We start from the raw sequence: 12,332 nt of genomic DNA, 5'->3' as shown, positions 1-12,332 counted from the left end.
AATGAGTAGTACGTTTGAAAAGAAATCAATAACAAAAATAAAACTTTTCTGGGGAATGATTTTCTGGAAAATGGTGCTTTCTGGGGGATGGAATTCTGGGGAATGGCTTTCCGGGGAATGATTTTCAGGGGAATAGTATGCAATCGTAATTACTAGTCATTATACCTATAGAAGATACCTCTCAAAAATCGGAGCGATGCATTGTCAAATTGAATAGGTAAATGGTATGTGTAACATTTAAAATTATTCATGCTACGAGCAGAAGCCCTCCCGAATATAGAGCGTGATTAATGCTTTTATTCTAACTATACTATTCAGCTCATTTACTAATTCTTGATGTAAAATTCTAATATCTACTTAACTGTTTGAATAAGTTAAAATTATTATTTTAAAAATAATAAATATGCGTCACCCGATAAAAATACTCCGAACAAAAATTCTCTTGGAAAACTATAGTTCAGAGAGAGCTTCGTGTTTAGAATAATTTCCGCTTTTCCGTTACACTAATATGTAATGTGTAAGCTTCAGCTCTCAAACGACGTAACATTCGATGTAGAGGAAAGGAGAAAACCTTCCACTCGACAAAACCGGAAAACCTCTAATGCAATCTAATTGCCTTGCACACCGCCGTTGTCCATCGGTACGTGCGAGATGGCATGCGCTATTCAGATACAAAACCGCACTAACGGTGCAGTTATTTCCGCTTCCATAAGCACTACCCACGGCTTCAAGACTCGCCAAAACCAAGGCTACGTGATCATTGCGTCACAGAAAACGCACACCCACCCACCCACACACACACACACACAAACGGAGAGTACGGTCGGATGAGGGATTGACAGCAACCCAGTGCAACGAACGACGCTGCCATCTCTCATTAGCTTCACTTGTTGTTAAACACGCAAATCGATGTGCGGTTGAGAGAATATAATAATGGAATTTCACCACGTCCGAACCGGAAACGGCCCCGTTACAGCGAAAAATGTCAATCATAATTAAGGGGAAAGGGTTGCTCGCCAAACTGAAAGGACCCTTCCCGTGGACCTTCGCAGAAGTGAATTCCATTAGCAACGATCCTGATTGACTGAAACGTTTAATTTATCTACGGTGAAATTAATAAAATCGAAATAACAATTGGGAATAAAGTCAAGTATCCAATTTTAATTCGTTGCCCATCTCAACAGTCCAATGCAAAAAGCTACATTCACATTGCGGCGACCGCATTGGTTTGTACAGAACTGACACAAAACTCAGCAACCCATCTGTTTGTAACCCGGTCAACTTCCTTCTCCCTCAGCACCTTCGCTTGTTGAAAAATGACATAACAAGGCAAAAACACAGATTCGCAGCCCGGTGATGATAAAGGGATGTCAAGTTGTTGTTTTTAGCATCCTTCTGGTGTCCACCTTTCCTTCCTCCAGTTGGTTTATGTTTACGACGGAAAGGTTATGCTACTGCAATAAATTGAATATTCTCCAGAATATCCTAAACAGATCCTGGCTGTGGTTTGCCTAACCACTGACATTCAAGCATCTAAACTATGTTGGGCCCAAAAATCTAATTTGCATATTTGTGAATGAGAAAACTTTGACATCAAGTGTATATTATGGAGTGTATACAATTTCTTCCCACTTCTAACGAGATACGAAATACGAAACTCACAGAATAAGTTCTTGTGGCTCTTCAACAACTTGCCGCCTGTCATCATCATAAAAGCACAATTTGGTTTCTGCGTGACATCGTGCGAACTCTATTCCATCCACCCACCCACTTGGCACAGACAATTGGCACATGTTCGGGTTGGAAAAGTTTGCGTTCCTCCCTTCGCTTGTAGAGAGAGACACGCAAACTAGTTTCCTAAGAATCTGAAAACGCAAAAACCGACTACTTGGATTTATTGTACCGAATAGAATTCGTGCGCTTCGTTTCAGCCTGAATTTCCATTTTATGTTTTTAGAAAGATAACACCGACAGGGAATAACGATGATAACATGTACACCCATTCCAACATTTAGTAATTCCGAAAACGAGTCACAACCAGACATGATTGTGGAGAAAACAAATCCTACTATTTCATTAGATATGCTTAACACTATCGGCAGGATTTAACTCATTCCGAGAGTTGCTAAGATATAGAAATCGATGCAACAGTCCAACCTACTGAGGGAACAAACCAAACTTCTAATGCCAGTCTAAGGGCTCTTCATTGCACCCACTTCCCCATTGTTTTTAAAGATCTCAACTGAAGGACCATTGTCACACCATGCAAACACCACTCACCCTTTATTCTATCTTCCATTTTTCTTACAGGCTATCCCAAAGTGGTGACACCATGCGGACCCGGAGGCACAATCGCATCGGGAGGCGGAAGCACCACTGGCCCTGGTGGCGGTGGTGGTGGGGGTGCCACTAGTGGGGGCGGTGTAGGTGCCGTTGGTCCCGGAAGCAGCAATAGTATCTCCGTAGGCGGTAGTGGGCCCTCGATGCGCCGACAATCATCATCCCGTGGTTTGGATGCACTGGTACCACCCGGTAGGCAGGGATCGTTCCGGGGACGTAATTCCCCAAGCAACCAAACGGCACCGGACAAACCATCGTTCTCGGTCTGGAAACGGCGGCCCTCCTGGCCAGAGGTGGAAATCAAATCGACGTCCGGGTAAGTGAAATGGATGTTGGATATTGTGTTTTCTCGTTTTTTTCCTACATGGTTGGGGTAGGGCACTACTGATGGTGGGGGCACATTCAGTGGGTTGCAGACTTTGCAGAAGAACCGAAGCAGGCGGTGATTTTAATTGGCGATAATGTTTATTAGTTCGGGGGTTGTTCGGATTTAATTGAATTCAAATAGGAATGATTCAGAGAAAATAATTATTTCACGAAACCCCGCCATTTCTCTTCTTATTGAATGACCAGAACAAATGTTTTCGCTGAATTATTCATCGGAAGATTGCTACAACACCACTGAATAATAAGTTGCGCGACATATGGTTCACACCGTTGCGATGAAACACCTTTAGTGTGCATCTGCGACGCCTTCGGTTGTTAGTGACCAAACCAGTAGACATTATTTTGCCTCAATACTTTTATACAAGTAAGGGTAAAGGATGTACGGAATAAAATTTTATTACTTTCAAGCACACCTACACTTCGACCGTTCCGGTTACTACGAACGAGGAACTCCGCTTTCCACACGAGCAAATTGCTTGCCAATTCATGTATTTTTGGCAAACGAAGACATCTACTTTCTTCCTCAGGGACGTCGAACTTATGACGAGCTGAAAAGGAAAGGAGCCCAGTTAGCCCTTGTCAATGGTTTGGTGACAATGATCCGGATTTTCTGGTAGCGAGCGCAAAATTTCTTTTTTCACCCAACGATTGCACAATGGCTAGTGCAGCTTACACATTGTAAACCGTACACATTGAACTAATTTCACCCAAAATTTCAATAGAAAATGCCCAGTTGAAAAAAAATATGGCAATTTGAAAGTGATGCATTTCGATTCCGTATACCTTTTTGGGCTGAAATAATTCCTCTAATTTCGTTACCAGGTTTAACGATTTTTATAAATCTTTATTCTGGGTAAGGCGGAGTTTGAAAGTTATAATATCCTCCAGCATTGGCTTGCACTCTTTAAGAACTTCATCCACTCGTTTGAATATTTCAGGGAGAGCATTTATGCTCTGTGCTCTCTGTATAGGCCAGATGTAATTATCTGTCTCATGTCAGCGAATATCGGCTTTTTTTCTATTCCTTAATTATTTTTATTCTTAATTTCTTTTCCATCGCTTCTTTTTTTTGCTTGCCGCCAAACTTCGTGGTTGTTGCGAGAAACGGAAAATGAAACACGGTTTTTACAGCAAACCTTCACGGCAAGCTTCAAAGCTGCAAATATATTTTTAGTTTACAAATATTCAATTTAAATCCAATGGTGTAAACTCACAATTTCAGTGTTTCTATTAATTTCAATCTCGCTACAAAAAATAATCTTTAAATTCCGCTTCAACACTCCGCTTCTGTTCGATGTCTCCAATCTACTTTTGCCCCGTTTTTTCGCTTCATCATCATCCCACTTTTAATCCCGATGGTTGGCTGCATGCGCCGGGTTGTCAGTTACACTGAACTTACGCTGACGAGGGATCTCCGCAACAGTGGTATATCTGATCTGCTAATGTCGCCTGTTGAGGCATGAACCGATCCGGAGGTGTCGATCATGATGATTTACATATCTTTACAACCATCTTCGCAGGGTTTCTTATCCTTTTTTGGTGCTTCTTTCTGAAAGCTGATGCTGAGAGTTCTTCGGTGGCGGTATTTCTCCCCATACCGATAAACATTTTTGCGTGCCATTTAGTTGTCAGCCACTCCGACGGAGAGAACCTTGGCGGTGGAATTTCTCCAGAAAACAATATCCCGATTTTCTCCGTATTCTTGTTTTTCCTCCTTAGCTCCCGTTGTTAGCTCGCTGACCGGCCATTGCTGTGTAACTGATTCACTCACAACGATCGCTAATATCGAAACTTTTAGAAACGTGAACCGATCCAAAAAAGTCGACTAACTTGACATACATCCCTTTTCAGTCATTCCCGCAAGGTTCCTTCAACCACTTGTTTCTAAAGTGACCGGAAATAGCAAACAAAATCAATACAGAATATGCATAAATGGACAAACAAAAACTTGTTTCTCATCTTTAGTGGGATTAATCACCAAACATATCTATGCTATATTACTCCCTAACGAGAAAATTCGGGTGACAATCAATTTTCCCCCCCTAAGGGGAAAAACAGATGAAACCTACGTTTGTAAGAGGGGCGAAGAGCACAAAATCTATAAAAAAAAACTAATCATGGAAATTCGTTTCGAGTTCCTCTCATCAGTATCCGACACTAACATAGTGCAAGAACTAAGCTAGCCGCAAACCCGGTTTTCACCCTATTTTTTTCCTTAGGGAGAAATATAGCAGGGTGCATCTTGCATTGGCTTGTTAAGCCCGAACCATGTTTCGTTTTCACCGGTCTCATAAGCTTTAACTATACTGCTTGTCTTGCGGGACATCACGCATGACTGATTGCTTGCCAGGAAACACAAGTTGCGTCTCCATTGTTGGAGCTAGCGGTCGGTTCTCATGGTAAAGAAGGATAAATCAGTCTTTGCTGTGAGACATTTCGGTAAGCTTGAGCGATTCGTAGTAACACTGCTTAAGCTCGACTCCTGCCAGCAGAAGACAAAAGATTAGTCCGTAAGATTTTAAGCCTGTTTCTAATGATTCTGCCACTTCTAGTTTTCCGATCTCTATATTTCACATCCTTGCTCTCACTACGGCTACTATGGCTCTAAATTTCCGTAACTTTCCCTACTCAGTTATCTCTAGCTAATTGAATGTCGTTAAAAAGTAAAAAAGAAAATGTTACTACATATTAGTCGAAATAAAAATAGGAAAAAAGAATTACTGAGTGTATTCTTGAAGTGTACTGCAGTGGTTAATGAAGTTGGTGTTTTGACCGGTAGCGATATTCGTGATGTCCGTCCAATCGCTGCCAGGCGGTCCTGGATATTGCACTTCTCGAAACGAAAGGTTATGCAAGCTTGTATGAAAAAGTCGATTCGAAATGATTCCATAATGTCGCCCCTGAATCCCGGCAGATAGTGATGAACAGATGGCGGGGACTTTCTATGGTCTGCACATTAGGGTTTCTTGACTTGCTGGAGTCGATGGCCTTGAGAACGGACAACGAGTCGGAGAAGATAACCGTCGGTGAGTCCACGGGGCCTCTGTACATAGCAGCTGCGATAACGGTTGCATCCGCCGATAGTAGTGAGCAGAGAGAAAAGGGGGAGGGTTTAGGCGGAGAGACCCCTTCCTATGCTGCTGACCCCTGCTTCTACTCCCTCAAAATGATGAATTTTTGAAAACTCAATCGGCCCACTCCTGATTCGATTCCTGGTCCCATCATGAGTACTTGCACCAAATTTGAAGCAAATCGGACAAGTCTAGCTACCGGACCAACGTGCCTGAAGTTTGTATGGGATTTTTCGACAATTTACATGGAGAAAACCCACTAACTCGCCTTTTTGCCGCTAGGTGACACTGTATGCATCGTATTATCACTGTAAGTGAAAATAAGAAAGATAATTTAATTGGCTACTACTTTGTCGAAGACTGCTAGTGAATCCGGCTTTGTTAGAAAAAGTTATTAAACTTTTAACAAAATGATGTCTGAGTTTGCAGTTTTGCATGGGGCCTAGCAGTATATGATTGTGTATTGTGTATCAGTACTCGATTCACACGAACTATACATTTTTGTGAAATAATCGTTAGGTTTAGCTCAATAGTATGTTCAGAAGAAATATAGCACATAATACGAGTTATGTTTTGGTTGAAAAATTTTAGTTCCAACTGTGACCGCATAGAGGGCGCCAAAACTAACTTTTCATAGAAGAGAGATAGAATATCAAAATGTTCGGAAGAATTATTGTAAAATTTCTGTTCTACAACTTTGTGGAAGACACCTAATCTCTATCTCTATCCATTAAAAAGTTAGTGTTGGCGCCCTCTATGTGGTAAAATGTGCAACTAAAATTTTCTAACCAAAACATGACTCGTATTATTTACTACAACTCTTCTGAACACACTATTGAGCTAAATCTAACGGTTATTTGACAAAAATGATTAGTTCGTGGGAATCGAGTACTGATACACAACCATGCACTGCTAGGACCCATAGAAAACTGACTCAGACATTACTTCGTTAAAAGTTTAATAACTTCTTTTATCAAAGCCGGATCGACTAGAAGTCGTCGATAAAGTTGTAGACAATTAAATTATCTTTCTTATTTTCACTTACAGTGCTAATACGATGCATACAGTGCCACCTAGCGACAAAAAGGCGAGTTAGTGTGATTTCTCCATGTAAATTGTCGAAAAATCTCATACAAATTTCAGGCACGTTGGTCCGGTAGCTAGGCTCGTCCGATTCGCTTCAAATTTGGAACAAGTACTCCTTGTGGGACTAGGAATCGACTCAGGGGTGGGCCGATAGGGATAATTTTTTCCTGTCACTCTAATGTGTATATTAGGGCATCGCAAAAAATAGTTATCAAAGTCGGGGGACTTTGATAACTATTTGTTGCGATGCTCTAATATACAAAGGGGGTTTCATATAAGTGACAAATGTCAAAGTAAACTCAAATGCCAAATTTCAAACAATTTCAAACCCCGCCCATTTCGCTTGAAGTTTTTAACATAGACACTATGGAAAAATATGAGGAAAAAAATAATTAAATGCAACATTTGAAGTAGCATCCGGAAAATTACAATTTATACCTCATATTAAAGAAAACATTCTTAGTATTTGAACCGGGATGTTTTAGGTTCTTAAAAAATTTGAAAAATTGGGGTTTTTAGATCGGTCCATCCCCTATTTTTAATACTTTACTGCTCTGTGCTGCAAACCATACATTTAGTTTTTCTAATGTGAAAATATCTCAGAAATCGACGGATTTTGCGACCTGCATCCGAATACGAGAAGTTGGGGTTGTAGGGCCTTTTGTCATTCATTTGAAAATTTATGATTTTCTCGTGCATATCTCTATTTTTCTCCGATCAATTTTCATAAAATATACCTTGTTGAACATGTAAAGTTCTCAGCAACAAAATAGAAATAAATCCTTTACCGGTAAAATACAGGAACATTAGATTTTTTGACATTTAGTCTCGATTTCATATCTTAATCATTAAACTGCACATATCCACTCCATTTAACAATAAATTATTATTTAAGTCACTACTTTCGGTGAAAAATGCGTTTGGAGATAACATAAGAAAAGTTTAATTTCTGGAAAAGTTCGGGAAGTTGGGGTATTAGGGCATTTAAAGAAAAAAAATGTGGTTTCTAGACTAAATATCAAAAAATCTGATGTATCTGAATTTGACCGGAAACGAATTTGATTTAATTTTGTTTCTGAGAATTTTTCACGTTTAACGAGGTACATTTAAAGAATATTAATTGAAGAATATTGGAGATATATGATATATTATCATTTATGAAATTTGATATGAATTACAAAAAGCCCTATACTACCCATGATCGCATAGTTGTCCCGTTTTCTATGGGATTTCCTATCTTTATGAGACTGATATGCGATCATGGGCAGTATAACCCTAACTTCTCGTATTCGGACAAAGGTCGTAGAGGTTCCGCTCGATATCTGAGACTTTTTCACATCAGAAAAATTGTTGAAAATGTATCTTTTGTTCCATAGAGCAATGATTATTGGATATGGTAAATTACATGAATAAAATACCGTAAAACTCCAGCTTCCCCTATTTTTTGGGAAACGAAGATGCTATCATTGACATGCTATGATTTTTTTTCTTGAAAGAAATGCTATGACTTTAAATTTTTCGAGTGCTACCTTAAAAGTTGTTGCGTTTAATATATATTTTCTTCATATTTTTCCATAGCGACAATGTTAAAAACTTCAAGCGAAGTGGGCGGAGGTCTAAAATTGTCCAAATGATGTGAAATTTGGCATCTGCATTTACTTTGACATTAGTCACAATATGAAAGGGGGTGCCTTTGAGATTTCAAAAATGAGTGTCTTTTGGCAATGCCCTGATGTGGAGTGTTGTCTATTATTATAACTTCTGTTTTCGTATCAATATATCTTTTGGGGTGAATCCTACCCTGGACCCCGGGTAAATTAATGAAAAAACAGCGGAGGCACTATATGGTCGGTGTTAAGTCAGACCGGACTAAGTGACAATATATTGATTTCGAGAAAAACTAGTTTAAAGTTTGAATGGCAGCATCCTTCAGATTATAATTGGAAATTAATTTTTGGCATAATTCTTGTTTAATTTCTCAACATATCTGGAAAAAAGCAGAAAACTAAAAATACATGTACAATAAAGTGTAAGCGTCAATGTAGTGCATTTAGATTTCTATTCTATTCTAACCTTTACCTAGTGCATTTAGATTTTAGAAAAAAAAACTTATAGCAGCCGATTCCCATATAAACTTGCCCCGATCTCGCCTACATGTGAAAAAATCCAATTTCAAACTATTCATTCGCACTCCATATTGAAGTGATTTTATACACATTATTTTACTTTACTTTACGATTCAAGTTAGGGTTGCCACCTCTGGAGAGGCTTTGACCCGGAGATTTTCACTGACCTGGTGGGGAGGTGAATTTTGAGTGAAACTAGACAGAAATTAGTATCAAAGCGATTGCTCGGCATTTTAGAGCACCTTAATCGCTTTTTATTACTATGATAAAGCCGTAATTTTTTTACGTTTGAGAACGGTTCCATCGGTTTAATCTGGTGTAGTATTGCACTTTCCCGACTAAGTGCCAAGAATACAAAAGCACCAGCTACTCTCGCTGTGGAGGATAAGTGCTCTCCTCCACAACTAACAGGAAAAGGATAGCAAAGGAAGCAGGGCTGCGGCATCACATGGGAAGCACTACGTGATGTCGGTTATTTATCAGCAGAGGTCGCAGCAATGTTTGGTGAATTCATCTTCGCCACCTTGAAACCAAGGGTTAGTCGGGCACAATAAACCCGAACCAGAAGTAATAGCTAACATTGATTTTTTAAATATTTTGTAAAGAATCAATTAAATCCAAAAATTGAAATTATGCTTCTTCACACCAAACCCGGAGAAATTGGTGTAAAACCCAGAGGCCCGGAGAACGCTTCCGAAAACCGGAGTCTCCGGGTCACACCCAAATGGGTGGCAACCCTAATTCGAGTCCTCACGTAATTTTTATAAAAATTAAGATTTTTAGTTGTTTCTAAACTTTTAAGGTCTGATTCTCGACATGCTCAAAATATTCAGATCTTTCATGATCATTTCAGTTTCAAGGTATTTTGAACCATTCATCAGTCTGAATTACTGGTATACGAACAATATGGGACGAGTGGAGATTCATTTTAACCTAGTTGTGTGTAAATCAAATCAGTGACATTATTTGACTTTTTTCGTACTGTTTCGATCTCGTCGAGTTGAGTCGAATGGTACCATATGCCTGCCGAACCCCGGTAAAAAAGTCAAGTTAGTCCTTCTTATATAAAACTGACCTTTTCCTAAAGATTCTAAAACCTCTTTAATACTATTCTCGTATAATAGTTGACTAAACGCTTCAAGCGTAAAACGTTATGTTCAACCATGAGCATAAAAAAAACCGGCCCAGGAAATGTTTAGCCAACTTTTACTTAGGAATATAATTGTATGTGTTTTTTTCTGAGTACGAATAATTTGAATTGAATCGGGTTGTGGGCCCTCATTTTAAACCAAAACTGCTCCGGGTCCCTTCATAGCGGACAGTTTTGTATGTCAATTAGTATGAAATTTAAAAACATGTAAAAAGTAGTTGTGTAAAACTTTTTTACCGATTAGTTTTCCATCACACAATCACATTCCAAATGTTTCTTTTCTCTTTAGGTTTTCGTTGACAAAATATAAAAAATTAGAAAAAATGCTTTTTTTGCAAGTTATATTTTTAAAACAAATTTTTGTTTTTGTGAAAAATGGCACAACATTTTTTTCAGTGTATATTTTTTTCGTACATAAATAGTTATTCACTGATACTCGTTCTCAGAAAGTTATGCTGTATAAAATAAAGTAATCGAACAAAAAAATTGAAATTAAGGCACGTAGAAATGTTTACGCCCCTTTGAAAAATTTCTCTTGTATCAAAATATTGCAATTGTAACAGAGAAAATCATGGAGATTCATAAACCGAACACAACTTCAAAGTTTCGTTCAAATCGACGTTGGTCATATTTTGTGATCGGCCGGGTTCTCATGGAATACTAAAATATTCAATCAACGATCAAGCATATATGAACATTCAATGCTTCCTTTGTTCTTGAACCAATGCACACTAGATCGTGCACTCTGTTCGTTTTGCAGATATGACTCTGGAAGAAGCAGAAAGTAGACTGTAATTTATGGTAAACTGCCATTTGCTCTTCTATCGCTCTTCTATTCCAGTTCCGAATTGTGAAAAGCTAATTGATGCGGATTTTACCGCAACCAAGCATTGAAAATAACACATAAGAGAATATTGCTGAGGAGTTTATACTCATCGTAACTCAGTTCATATTTAACAAATTATTTGTTGTAATACATTCTTGTTGTTAAATATTTAATATTCTATGGAATATTCCCCGAACTGAGTTTGTACTTGAATATGTAATAGAAAACCTAGAAAGTACTACCCCTCTAACCGCAAAATCAAAATTTTGCTACTCTTGTGCTCCCGTCCAGTGCTTCCTTAGATCTAAAAAACGATCCCCAAGACGTCATTTCTATGCCACCAAATTCACTGTAATAAACGCGAAAATAGGTCAATGGCAAACACAAATTGGTGTGACTATTGCAGTAACCAATAGAGAAAAACGCCTCCTACGCTTTTCTTCTCCCATTCCTGTCAGCAATTTTCGCCGCCGGTTGTTTGTCCAGACTGGGTGAATGATAAGCATCAGTCGGTTCTCTCTAGCCGCCGCCAGCCACTGAGGAAGTGCGTCGACCACAGTAAATAATAACAAACTGCCCTCATTTGTGTGTCCGGAAACTGAAGGAAAGTCAGCAGATAGGCAGAACGGCGCGTTTTGGTATTCTTTCCGTCGCTGACGGAGATTCGTTATGTTTTGGTAAACAAACAGGATGAGAGTTTTTTGCCATATTTCGTTGCTTCTGGAGGCGAGTTGGAACACATTTTGTGCTGAACTAAGCGCTAAATCATTCTATATTATGGTACGTCCTGTCGTTTACTAAATTAGCATTATGCGAAATGAGAACTGGAAGAAGGTTCCGGGTATACATTTTCGAAAGAAGGAGTGTCATCAGATAATTACGCTATTTTTGAGGAGACTTTAATACTTGATTGAAATCAATTTCATAATTTGAGTAGTTTATTTTCTTCTTCTATAACAATCTTTTCCCTCAAATGGAAGATTATTTTGCGTTGCCACAAAATGCGCTCAAATACATCTCCTTCTCTTTTTGTCTTTCTTGCGGCGCTCATGAAACAAAACGCTTACTAGATGTGAATTCTTCCTGTATTCAATGATGAGCAGGCTTGTTTGCTACTTTGCATTTGTATGACTTCAATAGAAAACTTGACCGTGATGTCACGAATGAAAGTGTTCATTTTTGACAGTTCACTTGTACTGTTTACATGGACTTAGAAAAATTCTTTGCGATTTGCTTCGAGCGAATCTAGTCATCCTGAAAATTTTTCTAAGTCCATGTAAACAGTACAAGTGAACTGTCAAGAAAAGTGAGGTTAACTGTGTCTGTAAGGAACCAAGTAGCCCATG

The 12,332-nt window shown here is 38.8% G+C and overlaps 1 protein-coding gene across 4 annotated transcripts in view; it reads left to right on the top strand.

Moving 5' to 3' along the window:
• Nucleotides 1-12,332, top strand: part of LOC131692685 (BAI1-associated protein 3) — a 409,713-nt gene that overhangs the window by 166,769 nt on the left and 230,612 nt on the right. For all 4 annotated transcript variants that reach the window (XM_058979868.1, XM_058979866.1, XM_058979867.1 and 1 more), the window contains exon 3: nucleotides 2,311-2,656. In XM_058979868.1, coding sequence (XP_058835851.1) covers nucleotides 2,311-2,656 — 346 coding nt within the window. The remainder of the gene's footprint in view (nucleotides 1-2,310; nucleotides 2,657-12,332) is intronic.

Source organism: Topomyia yanbarensis, chromosome 3 (assembly GCF_030247195.1).
Source record: "Topomyia yanbarensis strain Yona2022 chromosome 3, ASM3024719v1, whole genome shotgun sequence".
Taxonomy (NCBI): Eukaryota; Metazoa; Arthropoda; class Insecta; order Diptera; family Culicidae; genus Topomyia; species Topomyia yanbarensis.
This window is presented reverse-complemented; position numbering and strand designations above follow the sequence as displayed.